Source organism: Castor canadensis, chromosome 9 (genome assembly GCF_047511655.1).
Source record: "Castor canadensis chromosome 9, mCasCan1.hap1v2, whole genome shotgun sequence".
Lineage (NCBI taxonomy): Eukaryota > Metazoa > Chordata > Mammalia > Rodentia > Castoridae > Castor > Castor canadensis.
The window spans coordinates 153528691-153550360 of NC_133394.1; the positions used below are offsets into that span (position 1 = coordinate 153528691).

The window sequence follows — 21670 nt, forward strand, 5'->3', positions numbered from 1 at the left end:
GAGGGAACAGACTTGCTAAGAGCAGGGGCCAGCTTCCTGTTGCCTACCCTCACAGACTGGGACCCAAGGGACAAACTGCTAGGTGGGACAATCTATTCATCCAGAGCAGCAGCCACCATGGCTGGGTGAGGGCATCCCTGGAGTTGCCAGAAGAGCTAAACAGACACTTCCACAATGACTACTGGAGGCTGAGAGGGGTGTCAGGGAACCAGGCAGGAGTCATGGTCTGGACTTGGAGCACTGAAGCAGTGATGAGATCACATTACAGTAAGTAGTAAAGCTGGGACTTGAACTGAGGCTTCTCTGAGCCTCTTGGTTCTCTCATCTGTAAAATGGGATTGATAAAAGCTGCTTCTCCAAGTAAATTATGTCGAATACCCCACTGCTGCCAATCCTGTGTGTAGAATAGAACATGCCCAGAAAGTCTTAGGAGAGCAAGAACCCCTTAGGGCCTTGCTAGAGGACTGTGGCCCAGACCTCTCCACCACCTCCAACTTACACTCTTGCAAATGAGGTCCTGGGTCCTGGGGGTTCACAAAGAGGTGGACAGTTGTGCCAGCATGCCCAGAGTCTGGGAGATGAGGAGAGGTCAGGCCAGCCCCTGGGGTAGACCATGTCAGTCACAGGTCTCAGCCTTCCAGTTGGCCATGAGGACCCATCACCTGGCTCTGGGCCACAGAACTCCCAAACCTTGCAGCTCAGTGGTCTTCAAGTATACTTTAGCCACTGAGATGGCTCCAAAAGCAGGCAATCTGCAGCACAACACCAGTTTAGCCCACCCCCAAGCACTGGCTCATCTCCTCTCTCATCCAGCCAGTATTTTAAATTTTATAGGAATGGAAACTGTGGCCACAGTGGGGAGTGGCATGCCCCCAGCTGAGTTCAGGGCAGACAGGGCAAAGAATATCAACCATAGGGAGGAGAAATGGCTGGTTTCCAGGGATAGTTCAGAATACCAGCAGCTCCATGTACTCCAAACTTGACAGTGGTGCACTTTGACCCCTCTCCCTAGGCAGACTGAAGAGGAAATGCCTGCAGAGATGGTGGTGGACACCTGGTTCCTGGAAGCAGATGGCTGCTGACAGATATCTGCTGTTGTCCCAAGACACCCCACAGTACCCTGAGGCTACAGCCTCCCACATCCGCTAACTGGACTCATCCAATAAACCATAGTTCCTCCCCCAAGAATATGGCAGAAGTTGGGGCACCAAACAAAAGTTCTTCTCCCTGGATAATGAGCACAAACACAGCTCCTCCCCAACATAAACCGCAGTAAGGACCAGATGACCCTAAGATTCCTGCAGCCCTGACCTCCAGCTGCACTTGTTTTCACAAAACCCCAGCCTGAACTACTGTGCCACAGAGCGTGGCCTGCTGGAATTCCATGGAAGAAACTGAGGGGAGTGACCAGCATGCACCAGAGCTGCAGATCGTCCAGAGGATGTGTGCATGTGTAGATGCCATTGTTCCAGCCACCTCTGGCCTACTCAGGGCCCACTCTTCTTATCCACTGTAACCATCACTTAAACTAAGAAGCCCCCCTGGGTTTCAAGCTCCTGGCCCCTTCATGCCCAGCTACCCTGAACACCACACGGCCACCACTATACACTCAGGTGGCCCTACCCCCAGCTCTGGCACCAGGCCGACACGCAAGAGGCCTCAATAATTATTTACTAACTGGGGCTTTGCAGTGCAGGCGCCAAGCCAACATTGCCCCAGTTGGGTCCAGATCTGTCACCAGCTGTGCACCCTGAACAAGTCACTCGGTGACCTGGGCTATAGAAGACCAGAAGAACACCTCTTATGATTCTGTGAGCTGCTCTTCTCTTGACACTAGTGGGCACAGAGCAAAGTCGGCTGTCCCCTCCTGGCCAATCAAGCCCTAGCCATTGAGGCAAACACCATTTGATTTATTTAGAGACAGCGGCCCCTCCTGGAGCCTGCGTCTTAGCATTCCTGTGAGGTCCCAGGGCCAGCCCCAGGTCCCACACGATTGCCCCAGCCTTGCTTGGCTCCCAGCCAACAACAGGGTGGGGTGCTGTTGGGACCAGACTTTGTCCCTTGAAGCCCAGGCAGGACTCAGTTCTGAAGCCCAGGTTCCTAAGGTGAGGTGGGCCAGGTAAGTAGGCCAGTCTTTTGGAATCCACAGTCTGGTCCAGCCCCTGGGACTAGTGTGCTGGGTGGGGCCTGGTGTCTGTTGGGGAGGCCTAGCATCATGCACGCCTCTCACTCCTGCTCATCCTCTCACAGGCCCATCTCCATCTGTGTGACCTGGGGCTATGGGCCCCCAGCTACTTCTGTCCTGCAGTTATGTGTGGCAGGTGTCACCTGGGCCCGGCATAGCCATATGGGTGCCGCAGTAGCAGGGTCTGGTGGCTGGGCAGCACGTGGGTGTGGTAGTGCTCCACCATGCTGCCCACACTTGCAAACAGGACCTCACCCTCTAGGTAAAACTTGGAGTCCTGAAAGAGGCAGAAGACAACAGGGTCAGCCTGGCCCAACCAGCCAGCCTGTCACCCTGCAGCTGTCTCTCCCTGCCCATGCCCCGTCTGTAAAATGGGGGAAAGGGATCAGCAATAACAGAGATGTATGTAGTCAGGCCTGTTCCTGGCTGCCCTGCTTCTCCTGTGTCTGCCTGCACACAGGCCTATGTTCCCAGAGCTCCCACCTCCCTCCTTCTATTCTCAGGACCCAACATGAAGTCTGCTCTCAGGGGACTGCAGGAAAGGCTATAAATAACTCCAGGGTGAAGGGATGACAATGCTGCTCTCTAAAGTCAGCTGAGGCAGTGGGAGAGAGACAGGCAGAAGGGCTTCCACCCACTGCTCAAATTCTATTAAGGAGTTTCACCTGGGCACAGGGGCCACGGTCCCCACCCCACCCTCGGAGCAAGACCCAGTCCTCACCTTTTCAAAGATGCGGTAATTCCTCACTTTGTCAGAGGACTCATCCCACACGACCAGAACCTACAGGAAGGGAAGAGGGAAGCGTGGAGCAGATGGCTCAGAGGAAAGGCTTCAGGAGTGACTTCTGAGGCTGAGTGGGGCAGACACGAACACCAGGGCTAGGTGCTGCAGTCCTTGGGGGTGAGGTGAGGCAGGGCTCCAGAACCCCTGTTCAGCCAGGGCCATCTGTGCAGGGAGCCCCTTGCCCTGGGGCTCCTTCTGCCCCCAGAGAGCCTCTAAGAAGACCAAAGCAGCAGGAGCAGGTGCCTGGGCCACCCGAAACCATCTCTGACACACATGGGGAGAGAGTGCGGTTGATGAGGTCGCACACTACATGCTTGGAGGGATACAAGCAGCGCCAGCCAACTTCCTGCCATTCCTACTGCCCCTCCCCCTGCATGCACAAACCCCAGCTCACCTCCATAGTCCTGGCACCCCTAGTCCTCCCTCCCCAATCCCCTGCTGTGAGATGGTCATCATGGCCTCCACTTTGCAGATGACATTTGGTTCAGAGAATAGATGGGGGGAGGTGGCTGGGAAGGGCCCCAAAGACAGAATCCGGTTGAGGTGGCAAGAGGCTGAATGAGGAAGTGAACTATAAGCTGGTATGTGTGGAAAGCCAGACAGCTCCAGAGTGTCCTACCTTCCCTGACTTGGTGGAGGAGTTCCGAATGCAGTACAGTCCATCCTGGGGCTCTCCCCGGGGACTTGTGGCTTTGAACAACCTAAAACAAAACAGCCATTGTTGATGGGTAACCCCTCAAGCATGCTGCTTTCAAGAGGACCCTCCAGCCCCTCTCCATAACCCGGCTTTTGGCCTGCTTGCTGCTCTAGGTCTCAGGTTGTGAGGCCAGGAGTACCAGTAGGATTGGGACAGAGCTGACAGACCCACTGCTCTCAGGTCTCCTGCTGCACTCGGAGCCAGGTGCTTGGGCCAGCAATTGCTCATCACCAAGGCGAGTGAGGGGGACAGAGAAGAAGAGAACCCAGCATCTTATCCCTGCAAATACAAAAGAGGCTTTGCACCAACCTTTCCACTTCGCAGGATTCCGTGGTGTTGACAAACACTGAGTTGGGCAGTGGCACCTAGAAGAGCCCAACAGTGGTCAATGTCAAGGTGTGAATGACCTCCACACACCGCCATGCCCCATTTGGCTGCCCCCACCCCCATACTAGGATCCATGGCTTTGTACAATGTCCTTCCTTGCTCAAGACAGCCTGTAAGGGGCCAATCTAGCCTGTGGCTCTCCCACCACCTGCCCGCCCACTGGCCAGGTGTGATCTGGGCCCTACGCTCAGCCTTGCCTTCTCATAGTCCTCATCCGAGTCCTCCCCACCAGTGTCAGCCTGTGAGGGTCGTTGAGGTTTTTCGAAGGAGAAGCTCCTGAAACTCTGCCCATCAGGAGGTGATCGCCTGGGGTGGGAGCAAGGAAAGGAAGGCAAGACCACATCACTTTCAGACAGGGACAGGTCACCCTCTGTTCTCCTGCACAAATGAGTACCATGCCAGGCTGCCTCACCACAATCCACAGGTTCTGCCTGTTCTGGTCTCTGTGGCTATAAAGGCTCAGAACAGCAGAATACTGAGGCCCTGCTCACTGCCCTGGGTTGGTGGGAATTCAGGCCTGAGGCCTGGAAGCCCAAGTAGGAAGTCAGTGCCACAATCCATCCCAGCAAAGGAAGACCCAGGGTACCTGAGCTCCAGTGTTGTCACATAATGGACAAGTGCTGGGGCCCAAGCTCTGATGCTGACTGGCTTTGTGAGCATGGCCAAGTCATACTCCTGTCCTTAAGCCAGAGGACCAGACAGATGCAAATGGGCTGAACAATGTGATCTGACCACAAGGAACCGACACTGAGAGCCCTTGCTCCCCACAGGTTGCTAGATTTTGCTTCAGCAAAATCTCCAAAGCTGCAGGGAGAATTAAAGGAGTCCACACATGACCTGAGACTGTGAGGCCACGCCACGATGGATGTGGGTAAGGCTAAGCCCTGGATAATCATCCTTAGCATACGTAGCCCCGAAGCAGGCCCAGACCAAGGTTTGGAAGAATAACCAACAATTGAGTGTGGCAAGGGCTTCTCCCAGACACTTCCTCACCAGCAGCAGGGGGCTCACAGATGCCAACAGAACCCTGGGAAGGAAGGTGCCACAGTCGAGGGCATTTGAGTACACCCGTCAGTGCACCTACAGGAGACTCCTCCAGGGCCTTCACCCATCGTCCAAGGCATGAAGCCCACCTTAGGTCCTAGATGCCTGTAACCATGGGCTACTGGTATGGGTGACCATATAGCGGAGGGGACACCAGGGCTCCTGGCAGTACCCTGACAGTACTCTTGGCAATAAAGGAAGATTTTGGGCTGGCAGAGTGGCTCAAGTGGTAGAGCATCTGCCTAGCAACAGTGAGATCATGAGTTCAAGCCCCAGAACCACCAAAAAAAAAAAAACAAAGTTTTTGGAGTAGTCTCAGGGTTGAGTCATGGGCACGTCCCACATTCCAACCATTTCCCAAAGGGGAAGGACACAAAGGCAGCCTTGATGGTCCCAGAGCCAGGAGACACGCCCAGGGTCCCAGGCAGGGCTGGTCCATATGGACTGAACAGAAGGGCCTACAGATGCATTCTGTAGGCTGGCACACAGCCCTGTTCCCCACATCACCCATCTCAGGGCTTAACACTCCGGCCTACAGGCCTCTTGTGTGACCCCAGAAGGCTCTCAGACAGCACACAGTGACCCTCTGCCCACTGGGCTGGGCATTCCTGAAGAGCAAAGTTGGACATCACTTGTAGCTCTGGGTCAGCCAGGGAAGGGGAGACTGCCCCACCAAGGCAGGCTGGGACAATCAGGTAACCTTCCTAGCATTGATAGGTTGTCATGATGGTCTATCATGGGCTCAGAATGCCAGGGAAGGGCACAGGGCACAGGCCAGAGACCAGGTCCAGTCAGTAAGGGGTCCTAATGATTGGGAGGGAGGGGCAGTGCCACAGCCAGACTCACTGGAGATGGGGGAGTGGCGGCTTCTCTGGCCTGGGCAGCACTGCAGGCCGAACTGTGGCCTCGGGCATGGGCAGCTTCAGTGCAGGAGGCCTGGGGGCCAGAGGGGGCACAAAGAGTCCAGGCTTGGCTATGTCCCTTTGGGAGGTCTCTTCAGCTATCTTCAGGAACTTGGGCTTATTAGCAGGTACAGGTGGAGGTTCAGATGTGGGTGGCCCCCGGGGAGACAGATGGAAGGACTTCAGCTTGTCACAGTTCCTGGAGGTGGCAGTGGCTGTAGTGACAGAACTAGAGGCAGAGCTGGCCCCATGGCCAGGGGTCCAGGGCTCTGGGCTGGAGCTGGCATTCTCTCGGAAGCAAGGGGGTTTCCAGAGACTGGGCCCAGTGGGCATGCTGCTCAGCGGTGGGTCACTCATCCTTCGGGGGGTAGGAGGCACCTTAAGGCCAGGCTCAGGCCGCCTCAGGCCCAAAGGGTCCCTCTTTGTGTCCTCAGGGGCCAGGCTAGCATCTGGGAGGCCACGCTTAGGAGGTGGGGGTGGCAGCAGGGGGCTTGGGCTCTTGGAGTTAAAGGAATGAGCACGGGGCAAGTCGGAAAAGGCTGGCTTCCTGGGTACAGGCACTGGGGGCGGTGGATAGGCTGGCGGGTGGGTCAGAGCATCTGTGGAGCAGAGAAGCAAGTTAGTATCATGTGCTGGAGGCTGGGCCAACACCACCCTCTACTGGCAACAGTCAGCAGGAGCCAACCCAGTGTGCATGCCATCAGCCCCACCCTCAGCCTGCTGGAGAAAAGCACAAGGTCAGGGCTCCCTTATGTAGCCTTCCTTGTCCCAGACCATCCACTGCCACCTGGCTCTCCCCATCCACACCCCACACCAGCTTCCTGAAGTCTAGATGTCATCTAAGGAGCCATCAAACTCCCAGAGATGAAAATGAGAGTGAGGAGGATTCCAGGCTATGGCCTGAGTGAAGGGAAGGGTGGAATCTCAGAAATAGGGGTGAGCAGGATGGGCCAGAAACGGCTGGGAGGAAGATGAAGGTCTTTGTTTGTAACAAGCTAAAGACGCTATGAAACATCCAGTCCAGGGGGACATCCTGTGGACTGGCACAGGTCCAAAATAAGAAGGAGTGACAGAACAGGAGTGAGGCCTGACCTTGGGTGTCTCTTGGTCACCCTTTTGGGGTAAGCATCCCTGGAGGGGCAGGCACAGGAGCTGAAGAGTAGGAAGGCCCCACAGAGCCAGGTATCTGAAGAAGCACCAGTCAGGAGTGGGCTGGGGAGTGGGGAGGCCACTGGGGCCTTTGACAGAGAGGTTCTGAGAAGAGGGTAGGGGACAAGGTCTGACTGGAGTGAGAGTTCAGAGGGTGGGAGGAAGAATGGCTGGGAGCACATGGTAGGTCTGCAGATGCTCCCCCATGTGCTCGTCTGCAGCCAGGCCAGTTGCAGTACAGGACAGAGTAAGGGGAGACTCACTCTCTGGAGCTGGGCAGTGAAGCAAGACAGGAAGCAAGAAGGTGCGTGAATGGGAAGTAGCTGAGGCAAACGGCCACAGGCCCTTATGGGAGAGGAACTGCTGGTGTCACCCAGAGAGAGGGAGGGAGCAAGGACACCAGGGTCTGCAACTGAGGGACAGGAGAACAAGAGGAGACATGGGGTGAGCAGAGGCAAGTCACTGGATGGGGAGGCTAAGGGAACACCCTCCTGTGGCATATGCTGGACGAGACAAGAAGGCTAGAGGTGTGTGGGGAGACAGGAAGGGTCCAAGCGGTAGAGAGTGAGGGGACTCTGCACTTCCATGTCACCCAGGCGTCACTGTCAGTACCGTGTACTTGGGGAAGTGGGCTGTACATGGGGAACATGAGTGACAGCCTGGCTCACAGCTGTGTGGGTAGAGAACATGCAGCCCTAGGGAAATGGACCTACCCCAGACCCACCCCCAGTGCCTCTCCTTCCCCACTCACCCCTGCCTCCCTCCACCTGTTCCCTTCCTGTCCATCCACACAGGGCTAACCTGAGGTTAGCAGGTGAGCAGGGCCAGCCTGTTCTGAACCTCTTAACACTTGGACCACAGCAGGGAAACTGAGGCCACCTGGAGCAGGACCCAGGCTACCACCCAGCTTGGGAGGGGCTCTGCTCCTACCCCCAAAGAGATCCCCAGGCCCACTGGCCCCACCTACCCTCAGGCTTCATGGGCTCAGGGGAGTCTGGCTCCAAGTATGAGTCGTCCTCATCTTCATGCTCATAGTCTGTGTGTAGTGGGTGGAAAGTGAGACCCAAGGCGGCCCAAGCTCAGCTGCATGTAGGACTGAGTAGTGGGGGCCGCTGCACTTCAACACAATGCTCTAGTCATATGCCCAGGAGGCAACAAGATTTGAAACCAGAACCCAGGCTGCTGGAGGCCAGAACCAGGAAGCCACTATTGCTCTGTAAGAGGACAAGGCACGGGACACAGGCCTCCTCCTTCACAGCTTTCCAAGAAGAGGACGTTGTCCTGTTACTCTGAGCAGCCAGATGTGGAGAGGTGGAGGGCTGGTGGGTGGGAGATAGGCCTCACCTTCATTGTCTGTGGGATATGGAGAGAGGCTTATGTCCACAGGCCGCTCAACCGCACCATAGAAGCTGTCTGTGTCTGAGCTGGAGTCACTGAAACAGGGAAGTGGAAGGGGGCAGCCGATGAGCACCAGATCGGGGAGTTCTGGCACCCCCTAGGCACTAACACACAGGGACTCTCCAGCAGACACACAAGTGTGGGGACACAAATAAACACAGACACAAGGACAAGCCTGTCACACATACACTCAGCTCAACACAAGGACATACAGTTTAACAGGTACACCCAGACACGGAGACACACAGGTAAAAACAGACAAAGGCATAGACACACAGATACACAGAGTGATACATGGACACACACACAGAGTTACAGGGACAGACATGAGGACTGGAGGCTGTGGCACCATCCTTCGAGCCCCGCTGTGATTCTCACGACTCTAACCAGAGGTCTCAGGTCTAGGCCCCTATGTCCACCTGCTTCTGCCGCAAGGGACTCAGTCAACTATGGGCTGAGCTGATACAGGACAACGGTGAGTGCCAAGCCCTTTTGACCTCAGTTTCCTTGACTATGAAAGAACAGGATGGTTTCTGGTTCCCCCTAGAGGCCCCTGCTGCTTGCTGGGCCAGCTCACAGGTGAGGATGCTGTGTGTTTCCCTGGAAGACTCATTCTGCTCTCACCCCCAAGAAACCAGGTGGACGCCAGAGGGCTGCACCCAAAGCTCTGAGCTCCTGTATATGCTGAGTCTTCCTGATAGGAGAGGAAGAGTGCCCAAGAGCTATGACCAAGGGCAATATAGACAGAGATGTAGCTAGACAGGGCTGGAGCAGACAGACAGGAACAGAGAAAGGCAAGACAGGAGAGCACACATATGCACAAGTGGTGCACACATGCTCCCATGCACATAAAAACCTTTATGGAGGGGATTCTGGGCTAAGCCCCCAGGGGCTGGGACTGCTACCCACCCATTATACCCCTTGGCCCACCTGGTGTCCAGGGGCAGCTCCTTCTTCTCATGGAAGTGACCAATCTCCCTGCGCAGCAAGGCCATCCAGCTCTGTGGGTCACCCAGAGCCATAGTGAGCATGGTACTGCCCAGGACAGGGTCCCACTCCACCCTCCTCCCCTCACTGCCCCAACTCAACTGCAGTGACTAAAGTTGGAGAAAACCCCAACTGGGTCCAACCCAGGGTGAGGAATGGCCTCTTCCTCCTAGGGCTGCAGGCTGTCCCAGGCTACTCCTCAGCCCACTGGGGATCCTCCCTGACAGCATTTGATGATGGGGACAGGCACCAGGCTCTCTGCCCAGCTGTCCACGCCCCAGCCATGTCTCCTCCTCATGGTCTGAACAGAGCAATGTCAGCCTCCTGCTCAGAGCAGGGGAAACCAGAGCCTGACCAGTAAGCCACTCAAGGCAGTTCTCGCCTTGAGGGACCTAAAAGCCCTGTGACCCCCGATCACCTTGCGCTCGTCCTCAGAGGAGGCTGAGAAGAACCACGTACGGTGCTTCTTGCTGATGTGGATGATCTTGAAAGGGAAGACATTGTTGGATGTGGTCTCTTCAGCTGCCCGCATCACTCTGAGAGCACAAGGTCAGCGTCACCACCTGGTCCACACTCCCAGGGACAGCCTCACCAATTCCATCCCTGGGTGAATCTCGGCACCTAGCTTCGTGCCCCAGGGAACATGAGCAGATCTGGACAGTCCCTGCCTAGTCCTGGATGCCTCAGGGGGACCGTAAGTATGGGCTCATCACCCTCACTGTCCACCAACGTAAACTCACATGGACACCACTCCTCCACCTCTGTTCCACATGGTCCCCGGCCTGTGTCTGTGCCAGCTCCACATGTACTGAGGGGAGTGCTTAAGTTCTGCGACTAGCCCTGCCAGTCAAGAAGCAAAAGTTGTGCAGAGAACACAGTCTCCCTGGAGGAAGTCCTGCTGGCCTGGGCAGCAGGTGGGCAGGAGTCCCACCTGGCCCATCAGAGGTCCTGGGTAGAGCCTCTCTGACTTAGCTGTCCTAGTGAGTTGGACAATCCCTGGGGCACAGCCACATCTGCCACTGGTCTAAGTTCATGGCTTGGCTGGCACATGCTGAAGAGCCATGTGTCTGGGGAAAGAGAATGGCGCTCTCTCTCAAGAAACCTCAGTGCTCTAATGAGCCGGTGTAAACCTGCCACCAAATGGCCCTCAAGACATCTTCCGGCCTCAGTCAGTACTGGACTGGGGAAGTGGCACTGGGCTTGCTGCTTTGGCCAGGTCACCCTTCCTGGGTGGAAGTAGGAGTCTAGAGCAACTACTAGGATAAGTCCTCAAAGACCCAGCCCTGACACTAACACCTTGTAAGTGGCCCTTGGTTCCTCATAGGATAGGCAGGAAGGACTGGGCCCTGCAGGGTATAAGGCCTGGATGGAATAGACCTTGTGCCAGAGTGCAGGAGTCAGTACTTAAACCCTGCTCTGTGACCATAAAGCCACGGGTGGACCTAGAGGGACCATCTCCTGTCCAGCATGACTCATCTCACACAGAGGACTCCTGCCTAGGGCCCCCCTACCCATTAGTCTGGAAGCCCTCAAGAGCAGGCTTATGGTGTGGCTAGAAGGAGCACATGTGAAGCAGGGAACTGGCCCAAGTCTGGTCAGACCCTGGAGCCAGAGAATCTGGGCAGAGCCCGAGTAAGACAGAGACTGAGCTGGCTGGGCTCTGAGCTACTCAGAAAGAGGCTCTGGTGGGTGAAGGGGCAGGGTGGGGAAGAAGAAATTATTGCCTGAACTCACCAGGCAATAACTGAATGGGGAGTCTGGAAAGCAGAGCCCTGTCCGGGCCCTTGGGGTCTGTTGCTACAGCCCCAGGAAGCCCCTAGCAAGGGCCTCACCCCTCAGGTCCTCAGCAAAGGCCTGGGGGCAGAACGTGAGGAGAGGACCAAGCATGTGGAAGCAGACCCAGGGCGTGGCAGAGGCTACACACACCCATCTTGGGAGAGCCAGGGTCTTCCCTGGGTAGGAGCAGGGGTGCGTCCAGCCCTGTGGCAGGGGGCTGTGGCAGCAGGCAGGAGGACACTCACCGGTTGTATCCGTTGAGTGAGAAGGCGCCCTGCGGGGAGGCAGACGTGCTGGTTTTGAAGTAGTAGATACAGCGTTTGTGAATGATAACAAAGCGCAGAGGCCCTGTGGACAGTGTGGCATGGACAGGGATGAGCCACACAGGGTGCCCAGACCAGACCCCACTCTGGAAACCCTTCCCAGATGCCCTGGGCAACTGAGGGCCAGAGAACTGCTGAGGGGAAGAGCAGGAAGCTGGGCTGGCCTGCTGCCCTTCCCAGAGGTCCACTATCAGGTCAAATACAGACAAATTCATGGGCATCCTGGCCAGCCCCTGGGTACCAACCCCAGGGCAGGCCTGGTCACCCTCAGAGAAAGGGGTACAATGGAGGCCATGTGCAGCTACCACAAGGAAGGGGCAAGCCCCGCCCAGAGGCCCAAGAAGGCCATGACAGCCTTTCTGGGGGCTGCAGGGCTGCTGGGAGGCTCCCTCCACCCCAGACTGGCACAGTAAGGAGAGCAGGGCTATGGCGCCCAGAGAGTCATCTCCAGCTGGACAGTCACACGGAGACTGTCCCAAACTCCACTGCCTCGGTCTGGACCAGCCACTCCCAGGCCTTGGAGGTTCCTGGTACAAACAGTAGAATTGGTAAGCACAAAAACCAGGGAGCTCAGGCAGGCAGCAAGGGATCAGGTCTCTGGTAGAGGGACCTGGGGCAGTGTCTATGGTTGATCAGAGGGATGGGAAAGTCTCTGGGGCTCCTTGCTGTCAGTGTCTTGACACTTAGGCATCTACCAGGCCTGGGGGCTCCCTCCTTCTCCTAGACTGCTATTCTGGGAGCTACAGTCTGAGTCTCATGCACCTCCAGAGACCTAGTGCCCAGTCAGCTCCTGACTGAGGTCTCCCGGCCTTGGCTACAGTCTGAAGCTCCTGTGGCCAGCTCTTCAGCACTGTGCACCAAATGCCCATCCTATCTCTTCCCAAAAATACCGCTCTAGACTCTGCAATAGTCCTAGGACCTGGGGAGGCTGACCTCAAGTCCCCCAGGGATACCAGCCACCAGAGAGTGAAGCGAACCCCAAAGGGCCCACCAAATAAGGAAGCAGAGGCTCAGTGGGAGTGCGGGGGCCAAGGAGGCCCAGCAGAGCAATGGGGAAGCAGGACCAGGGCCAGCCTCTGCTCCAAGTCCTCCCTTTGTGATCTCCACAGCCCAGGGACTCACATTTGAGCAGCTGCAGCTGGGTGCCGCCCTTCTTGTGCAGGTAGCCAGCCTTGGCCACACCCCCAGGCATGGTTAGCAGATTCTGGGCACCAATGGCCTTCATGGGAACAGGCCAGTGCATCTCCTCGGCCGCCATGAAGCTATGATCAAAGAGGAAGGGACAAAGCTCAGCCAGGGGCAGGGAATGGCTTAGCTAGGGATGCTGGAAACAGTGCCAAGATTTAGGCAGCATGAAGGGGCAGGGAAGTGAGGGGTGAAGAAACCCCTTGTTGAAGGCCTCAGGCTTGTGGGGGGGGACCCGGGAAGGCAGGGACATGTGTCCACTCTGTCATCTCCTGATTCCCTCAGCCGCATGCCTGATCTCCAGGATGCAGAGTATTGTGTCATCACCAGTTCACTGGGTGCACAGCTCCTTAAGGGCTGGGGGATGATGAATAAACTCAGGAAACCCTAGCCCCGGTGAGTCAAGCCTTATGCCATAACTACCCCAAGTCCTGGTGCCAGGTGAGCCCATGATGAGGCCCATCCTAGATAGAAAGTCAAAGAGGGCTTCCCAAAGGTGGCACTAGGGTCGCAACCTGAAAATGGGTGTTAGAGACGTACCAGGATTGGGGCAAGCCCTGGGCACTCTCTCCTTCATCTCCAACCCTCAGGGGAGAAGTAAGGGGCATGGCTCCCAGATACCCAGACTCACTGGTTCTTGTCCATCCCTTTTTTGAGGCCCTGACACCAGGCAATGGGAAAACAGACAACCATGAACTCCAGTTCTCAAGACCAATGACCTGGTCTGCCATCCTGGCTTGACTTTCTGGGGGGGTCCCCAGGCCTCAGCTTCCAGAGCTATAAAATGGGAGGACAGAGTGGACAAAGCCTGGCCTGAAGCACACCCTCGTCATCAGTGGCCCTGAGGACCATCTGGTAGGTTTGCTAGCATCCACCTCATCAGGCTGGGGCATCACTTGCCTTCCCTGCCAAGCTCAGGTTAGGAACCACATATCACACTGTCACCAAGGCAGATGAGTGCCCATGACCTGGGGCCACAGCTGGGCCTACAGTTCCCTACTCCAGCTGTTCACGAAACCCACCAGGCTGTTTCACCCTGCTGGCTGCTGGCTGCAAAGACCTCCACCCCTGCTCACATGGAGATTCCTACTTGTCCTTCCTTTAGGACTCAGAGTAAGAGACCCCTTGCCTGTGAGGCACCACAGATGCTCAGTCACATCTGAACACATCTCCCCTCAACGTTTTCTCTGTGCTGATCCCACCCCACCCTGGCCAGGTCTATCTTGGGGCCCCAGTGGAGCTGGATGAAGATAAGCCAATGTCTTGTTGAGTCCACGGTGAAGCAGCCAGTGTCAGATCCAGGACAGCGGAGACTCCGGCCACTACAGCTCCAAACACACACATCAAGAAAACCACTCTGCAGGGGAGGTAACGCAAACCTATAATCCCAGCACTTTGGAGTTCCAGGCCGGCCTGGGCTACCTCGGGAAACCCTGCCTCAAAGGAAAAAAAAGAAAACCACTCTGCTCTTAGCAAACAGCATCCTTCCACTCCATCAAAAGTGCAGGAAGTCATCTGGCCCAGGGGCCTCAGCTGGCCTCTGCCAAGGTCTCCTGGCCGGCTCCCACCCGCCCCATCTGCACACAAAACCAACGCGTCCAGGCGTGGAGGTGCAAAGGGCCAGGTCAAGGCCGCAGGACCCCCAACCGCCGCCGAGCTGGGGAACAAAGGCGCGGCCACACCCCCGCGCCGCCCTGCCCAGGGCAGGCGGTCAGGACCCTTCAGAGGGGAGGGAGGGGTGCCGGGCCCCACGCCCACCCCTGCGGAGGTGCTGGCCACGGACAGGCTCTGCGCCCAGCCTGGAGTCCCCGACCCGCCCGCCGTGCACGCCCGCCTTTGTTCCGGAGGACACGCGCACAGCGCCTGGAGCTCCCGGGGCTTGGGGTCCCGGGTCGTGGTCCTGAGCTTGGGGCCCGGGCCTGGGGACTCGGGGTCCGGGGGCCCAAAGTCAAGGGTAAAGGTCCAGGGACGTGGGGTCGGGGCTCGGTACTCACGGTGTCCACGCGGCCGGCGTGGCCGGCACGGCCGGCTTCCGGGGGACAGCCAGCGCCCGCCTCCCCTGCGCGCAGCGACACGGCCCCGGGCCAGGCGCTCCAGCCGCCGCCTCGTCCCGGACGCCCGCCTCCCGCCGACCCCAGCTCCGCGGCCGGGACCCCGCGCCCGCCATGGCCGCCGCGCCCCAGGCCCAAGCGGCCGCCGGCTCCGCCCCTCGCGGGCGGGGACGAGCAGGTGAGACACCGGGCCCGCCCCTCCACGCGTCACCCTGAGCCGGCCGCCCCCTCCCGGCCTCAGTTTCCCCACCCGCTGCCCTGCGCCGAGGACTGGACACTAGTGTCTACAACGGACGGCCCAGAATCAAGAAGCCACTGATGCAACACCTGCGAACCCCGCCTGGAAAGTGAAATGGATCTGGCTCTGGCGCCAACCTGTAGGTCTCATCTGGCCCAGCCCCCTGGGAAAGACTCAGTATATTCCTCTGTAAAATTGCCAGTGTCACTCCATGAGCTAGGAATTCCTCAAGGAGTCAGGGGTCCAGTAATTAGCATCAACCTCCTGTCCATCATCTCCATCACCTTCCAGCCAACACAATTCCATTCCCATCTCTGCTCTGTTCTAAATCTTGTAGTCTTCTTGTATGCACCTAGCCCTTTCCTTGTTTTTGTTTGTTTGTTTGTTTTGTCTTGTTTTTGAAGGGAGAGGAGATTGAGACAGTGTCTCACTATATATCCCAGACCGGCTTCTAACTTGTGATCCTCCTGCCTCAGCTCCCTGAGTGCTGGGGCTACAGGCACGTGCCACCACCTAGCCTTCTTGATTCAGCCCCCCAAACCTTTCTCACAAACTCTCCTGCCTGCCACCTTCTGTGTACCTGTGCCAGCCAGGCTCCACAACCCCAGTTCAGTCCATGCTGCTTCCACTGCCTGCAGTGAACCAGCAGCCCTCAAGCATTGGCTCCAAAGAAACCAATCGTTCACAAATTCTTCCAGAAAATACAAGAGGGAACTTCATTCCAGTATCGCTACCCTGACACCAAAACCAGAAAAGATATCACAAGAAACAAAAATTACAGAACAATGGATAAACCTAAACATTCTCAACAAAATACTAGCAGACTGGATCTTGCCACCTGTAGAAAGGATTCTACAGCATGACCCAAGTGGGATTTAGTTTGGCAATTCAAGGTTGGGGCAATAGTCAAAGTCTATTAATAAAGAATAAAAGCCACATGACCCTCTTAATAGATGCAGAAAAAGCATTTGACAAAATTCAACAACACTTCATAAGTGCAACACTCAACAAACTAGGATGAAGGGAACTTTCTAACCCTGACAAAGGGTATCTATGGAAAACCCATAGCTAACATCCTATCTAGTGGTAAAAGACTGCAAGTTTCCCCTGCCCCCCAAGAACAGGAAAAAGGCAAGGATGTCTGCTTTCACACTTCTATTCAACATTGCTCTGGAGGTTCTGGCCAAGGTAAGTAGTCAATTAAAAGAAAACTATCTAGGTTGGAAAGAAAGAAGTAAAACCATTCCCAGATTAGGTGATTTTATGTAGAGAAAATACCGAAGAATTCACTAAAGCCAGGTGCCCGAGGCTCACATCTGTAATTCCAGATACTCAAGAGGCAGAGATCAGGAGGCTTATGATTCGAAGCCAGCCCGGGGAAATAGTTCATGAGACCTTATTTCAAAAAAAACCTTTCACAAAAAAAGGCTGGTGGAGTGGCCCAAGGTGTAGGCCCTGAGTTCAAACCCCAGTACCTCAAAAAAAAAAAAAGAATTCACTAAAAAATTAAGACTAATAAAGTTGAGCAAGGTGGCAGGGGATACAAGATCAACATGCAAAAGTCAACTGCAGCCAGGAACCAGTGATGCACACCTGGCAACCTAGCTTCTCAGGAGGCAGAGATTGGGAGGATTGTGGTTCAAGACCAGCCTGGGCAAAAAAAAATGTTCATGAGATCCCCATCTCAACCAGTAAAAAAGCCAGGCGTGGTTATCTGTGCATCTGAAATGTAAATAGTAGCATGCAGGTTCAGGCCAGCAGGGAATTAAGCAGGAGACCCTATTTTGGTTGCAAAAACAGCCAAAGCAAAAATCGTAGGGGCTTAGCTTAAGTGCTAGAGTGCCTGCCTAGCAAGTGAGGCCTTGAGTTCAAACACCACGACATTAAAAAAAAATTTTGCAAAAGTTAACTGCATTTCTGTATACATGCAACAAAGAGTCCAAAAAAGAAAGTAAGAGTTCAAGTGTTCCTCTTCCAGGCACAACCTCTAGGACTCTATGTCCCTATCTTGGGACTAGCACAGCCTTCCCTCCACCTAACACTGACCATACTAGGTTGTCATTGTCTCCCATACTTAGAGCTCAGGCTCAGCAAGTGTGGGCACTCAGAGGACGGAATGTTGGTCCTGCAGGGAGGCTGGGACTGCAGATTGCCTGAAGAAAGGTATCACACCCTCCACAAGCTGTAAGGAGATCTGTCCTGTGTGTCTGGAGCAGCTGCGAGGAAAGGCAGAGCCCACTGCTGCCTCCTGAGCTGGATTGTAAACAGGAGGTGAGGCAGGTTGCAGCCTCACCTTATTTCAGCTCAGTGGTCAGCAAGGACAGGCCTGTAAGAAGCTCATTCCCATCTGGCCACCATCCTACTGTGGGCAAGATGGAGGCTCTTATGTGGCCACTGACTGACCTTAGTGGTGGTGGCAGGGGCAGGGGAGGTGTCATGACAGGACAAGTTATACTTCTCCTTTACCTTCCCCTGCGAATATCCTTGCTTCAGAGACAGAGGCTGACACCCCAGTCCCTCTCCACACTATGGGCCATGCAAGAGAAGACCCAACGTGGCCCTGCCTAGCACCAGTGGGCAAGTCAGGGTGTGACCTGTCCTGGAGCCCAGAGCCAGGATAGGCTTTGAGTGGCACCTGAGGGTGAGAGTGATGCAGGGCCACAGTGATGCACAGCTCTTGGGGAATTTCAGCCCACCTCCTGGACTCTAATTGTGCCTGTGCCTGGGAAGGAGGGATGGCAAACTCCCTTGGCCAGGGCGCTGGACACATGGGGGCCTGTCAGGGAGACTGGAACTGGTGCCTACTGGGCTCCAGGAGCCCTTCCAGAGACACATGGTCACTGTGTGCCTTCTGCATTTGAGCTGGGACTTTTCTGCACACACACTGGAAGGTGTGTCACCCAGGACACTCTCCAGGTCTCTGCTTCTGTGCACACCTTCCCACTTCCTGTCAGGGTTGATACTGATTCAGGTGACCCACGGTTAGAGGCTGTGGGGTGGGGGAGGCAGAGCAAGCAGTGAAACCACTCTGCTGCAGGGACAACCCTGTCCAGTTCTGCTAAAAGCAGGCTCTGTGGCTTCCACCTGACCTGGGACCTGGCACCTGACCTGGGAGCCATGGCTCCACACATCTGGTTAACGTCACAGACGGCACTCACACGGGACATGTGTGTGAGCAACAAGACTTGCATGTGGACACACCGGTGTGTGCATGTGTATCTATGCACCAGAACGAGATGGGGCCACTGACACCCACAGGCCCAGCCCTAGCTGTGGTGAAGGAGCCAGCGCCTTGAGTGACCACAGTGTTGAGGATTTACTGTTAACTGTGACCAGGCTGCCCTTGCTGTGAAGCTACAGGGCAAGGCAGGGCTAGGAGCCCCAGCTCAAACGCGAGGGAGACTACTTATAAACGCACTCATTCTCATATACACCACCTCGTGTGTATACATGCACACTTCCACACGTGTACATACGTGTACTCGTTCACATGTGCACACTCGTGTACACATACACATCAGTGCACATTCACTCAGAGGTGTCCACATTCACTCACGTGCTCATATCTGTAACATTCGCACACATCCTCACGTACACTTGCTCACCCACGTACCTATGCTAACACAAACATTCGTGTACATTCCTATTCCTACATGTACGCATACTCGTCTGCACAATCTTGTACACTCACACTCATACAAGCACATTCACACACACCCTTCATGGTCTAATAGGACCCTTCAGGAGTGGCCCCAACGCTGACCCCGCAGCCGTGCAGAGCCCAGTGCCAAGTTCCACCTGATGGCTAACTGAACCTCACAGGCCTACGTGAGCTCAGTGCTTGGCTAACAGTTTAGGATACTGAGGCTGGGAAAGGCTTTGCACCATACACAGAGGGTCAGGTCCTGCTTTTCAGGGACCACCCCACATCGTCTTCCCAACACCCTGAGGTTCAACCAGAACCTCACTGACGAAGATACGGCCAAAGGCACGTATCCAGTACTCACTGCCCTCTTCCCTGCCCAGCCCACCAGACCCTTCCCCAGTTGGCACAGCAGGTGGTCAGCGATGGTGGTGGTAAGACAGACCTGGCAGGTTCCCCCATCCAGCCCCTCAGTGGCCCTGCCTCACATCAGCTCAAATGCTCTCCCCTTTCAGTTTCCCTTTCCCTCCTTCCTCTTCCCAGAATCTTTCTCTGTAAGAGAATCAAAACCAAAATTCTTTTAGAAAGGCGCAGTGACCAGCCATAGGAGAGAACCCTCAGGTGGACCAGGGCAGCACAACCTGGACTTCACGAAGACAGTCCCCTCTCAGGGATCATCCACTCTGAGCACGGCTCACTGATGCAGGGAGCAGGGATCTCACACAGCTCCCTCTGTCCCCCAGCAGGCCCCAACTCCAAGGCTACCCCAGGCAAGGCACCACAGCAAGAAGGGTTCAGTGCCCTGAGCCCCTCCCCAGCAGGCCGGCCCCCACCCATCTCCCTGTGGCTGCAGGCTGAGCGGCACATGAGGGAGTGGGGTATTCTAGCCACCGTTCAGTCTCTCAAACCCTCAGAGCCTGTTGTTTCTCACAGGCCCAGGCCCTAAGCTCCCACTGTCAGCCTGGATGAGAACTGAGGCTCCCACAGACCGCTCCTCCCCCGCCCAGAATCCCCTAATTCTGCAGGTGCTTGGTCATTGTCTTCTCCCACGATCCTGGTTACCCCACTGACCTGATGGCACTGACCCAACACATGGCTCTCCTCCTGCCTGGTGACCTGCTGCAGAGGGTTGACCTGCTGGAGAGAGGCGTCCTGGGGTCCAGGGAGGCCATGCAGCTCACGGGTGGTAGGGAGGGGCCCTGGCCTGCATTTCCCAGGCATGTGGGCCCCAAGGCTCCTGGTTACCCCAAGCGCTGCGTAGCTTGTACCGCAGATCAGTCCTGCTGCATCTGGGGCCTGTGGCCGCCAGGGCTTCCTCCCTGTCTAGGACTTCCTGTTTCAGGCTCTCCAGGCTGCCCCAAGGAGCAGGTACTTCCTGCCTTCCACTCAGCAAGGTCCCAAAAGCTGCCTGGGGCTCCAGCTGCACCTATCAGTGCTACTCAGCCTGTTGGGTTTTGACCCCCACTCACCACTGCCCTTGGCCCACACTGGGGTCATAGACTGACACTCTGGGCTCCAGCGCTACCTATGTCACTAGGGAGGAAACTCTAGTTCCTGCTGCCTCCCCCGTGGTCATCTCTGCATACTTAGCCTTGCACCAGCAAACCACAAAGCCCCTTACAGCCTAGGGAATCAGGCCAGCCTGAAGCCAGCACTGACAACACCCCACACAGCTCAGTCCCTCACCAGCTTTCTCCAGCACAGAAATTGCTGCCTCTGGGACCACACAGAGAGCTGTGCCTCTTGCATCAGGGGCTGTGGGTTTCAAGGCAGCCACCTCAGTGTACTTTGACACTGAGAGACTGAGGGACAGGAACAGAGCCTAGGTCCAGGCATTCCTCAGTCTCCCTCCCCAAAAGTCTTTTTTTTAGCAGTACTTGAGTTTGAACTCAGGGCCTTGTGCTTGCCAGGCAGTTGCTCTGCCACCCCCAAGGCCTATTTGTGTCCCTCCCTACACCAGCTCTTGTTAACACTTGGCTTGCTAGAAAGTACATTATGGCTTCATTAGCAAGGCACACTGCTGTCACTCTCAGTCCTGTCCTGGGCTTCTCTGCACCTCAAGCCCAGCTTCCTTCTCCACCTCAGCCCCCAGCCAGGCAGCTACGGAATAGGGACTCCAACCTCAGCCATCAGGCACTGATACCTGCCTCTGCCTCTCCTCCCCTGCGCCCCAGGAGGAGAGGACAGGACCCTTGGGAGGAGGCAGCTGGAGAAAGGAGCTTTCTGCAACTCAGACTTGAGGGTGACAGAGGCCAAAGACCACAGGGCCCCCAGAAGCTACAAGTCTTCCTCAGCCAGACCTACTCCCTGCCCCGCCCCACCAAGGGACCCCACACTGGTAAATGCAACAGACATGGAAGTGAGCAGAGGGCGATGTTCCCTCCCAGGTCTCTCCACCTGCCCACCAGATGGCCTGGGGCACATCCCCCACCAGCCCCATGCTCCCACCTCTGCCATGGCTCTGACTTCATCGCCCTGGATACTGACTCCCCTAAGTGACCATGCAGACACCTAGCTGCCTGGATGTTGGGGCACCAAAAAGGGTGGCTTCTGGGCTGAGGGACATCTATCTCCATCGGCAAGGTCTGCGGCCCCAGCCTCACTGACAGACCCCCATGCTGCCCACCAAGGGGTCCATTTGGGCTGCAGACCGCCCTCTGTTTGGGGATACAGAGCTTCGGCTTTGGTCTCAGGAGCCTCTGTAGGGTAGGCACAGCACCCCTGCACTCCCCCTTCCTGTGCCAGCCTTGACACCCAGGGATGGTCATGGAAATCTAGGTCAACAGCAGACAACTGGCCACAACAGCCAGCCAACTAGACAGACAGCAGTGAGGAGAAGGGTCAGTGGGAGACTTCTTCCTCTTACAGCAGGGTTGAGCTAAAGTAGCAGCCAAGGAGCTCCTGGACCACAGAGCCACCAG

The 21670-nt window shown here is 56.1% G+C and overlaps 1 protein-coding gene across 4 annotated transcripts in view; it reads right to left on the bottom strand.

Annotated features, from left to right (window-relative positions):
• Positions 1-1889: 1889 nt before the first annotated feature.
• The window catches only part of Sh3bp2 (SH3 domain binding protein 2), a 34858-nt gene continuing 15077 nt past the window's right edge, over positions 1890-21670 (bottom strand). For 2 of the 4 annotated variants that reach the window (XM_020162737.2, XM_074042736.1), the window contains exons 2-13: positions 12755-12894; positions 11555-11657; positions 9952-10069; positions 9477-9547; positions 8493-8581; positions 8116-8184; positions 5944-6598; positions 4251-4359; positions 3976-4031; positions 3589-3670; positions 2907-2966; positions 1890-2462 (exon numbers count right to left, since the gene is read on the bottom strand). In XM_020162737.2, coding sequence (XP_020018326.1) covers positions 2325-2462; positions 2907-2966; positions 3589-3670; positions 3976-4031; positions 4251-4359; positions 5944-6598; positions 8116-8184; positions 8493-8581; positions 9477-9547; positions 9952-10069; positions 11555-11657; positions 12755-12890 — 1686 coding nt within the window. In that variant the 5' untranslated portion in view covers positions 12891-12894 and the 3' untranslated portion in view covers positions 1890-2324. Of the gene's footprint in view, positions 2463-2906; positions 2967-3588; positions 3671-3975; positions 4032-4250; positions 4360-5943; positions 6599-8115; positions 8185-8492; positions 8582-9476; positions 9548-9951; positions 10070-11554; positions 11658-12754; positions 12895-14811; positions 14985-19820; positions 20995-21670 lie in introns of those variants that run through there. The other 2 variants (XM_020162736.2, XM_020162738.2) reach the window with 2 other exon arrangements.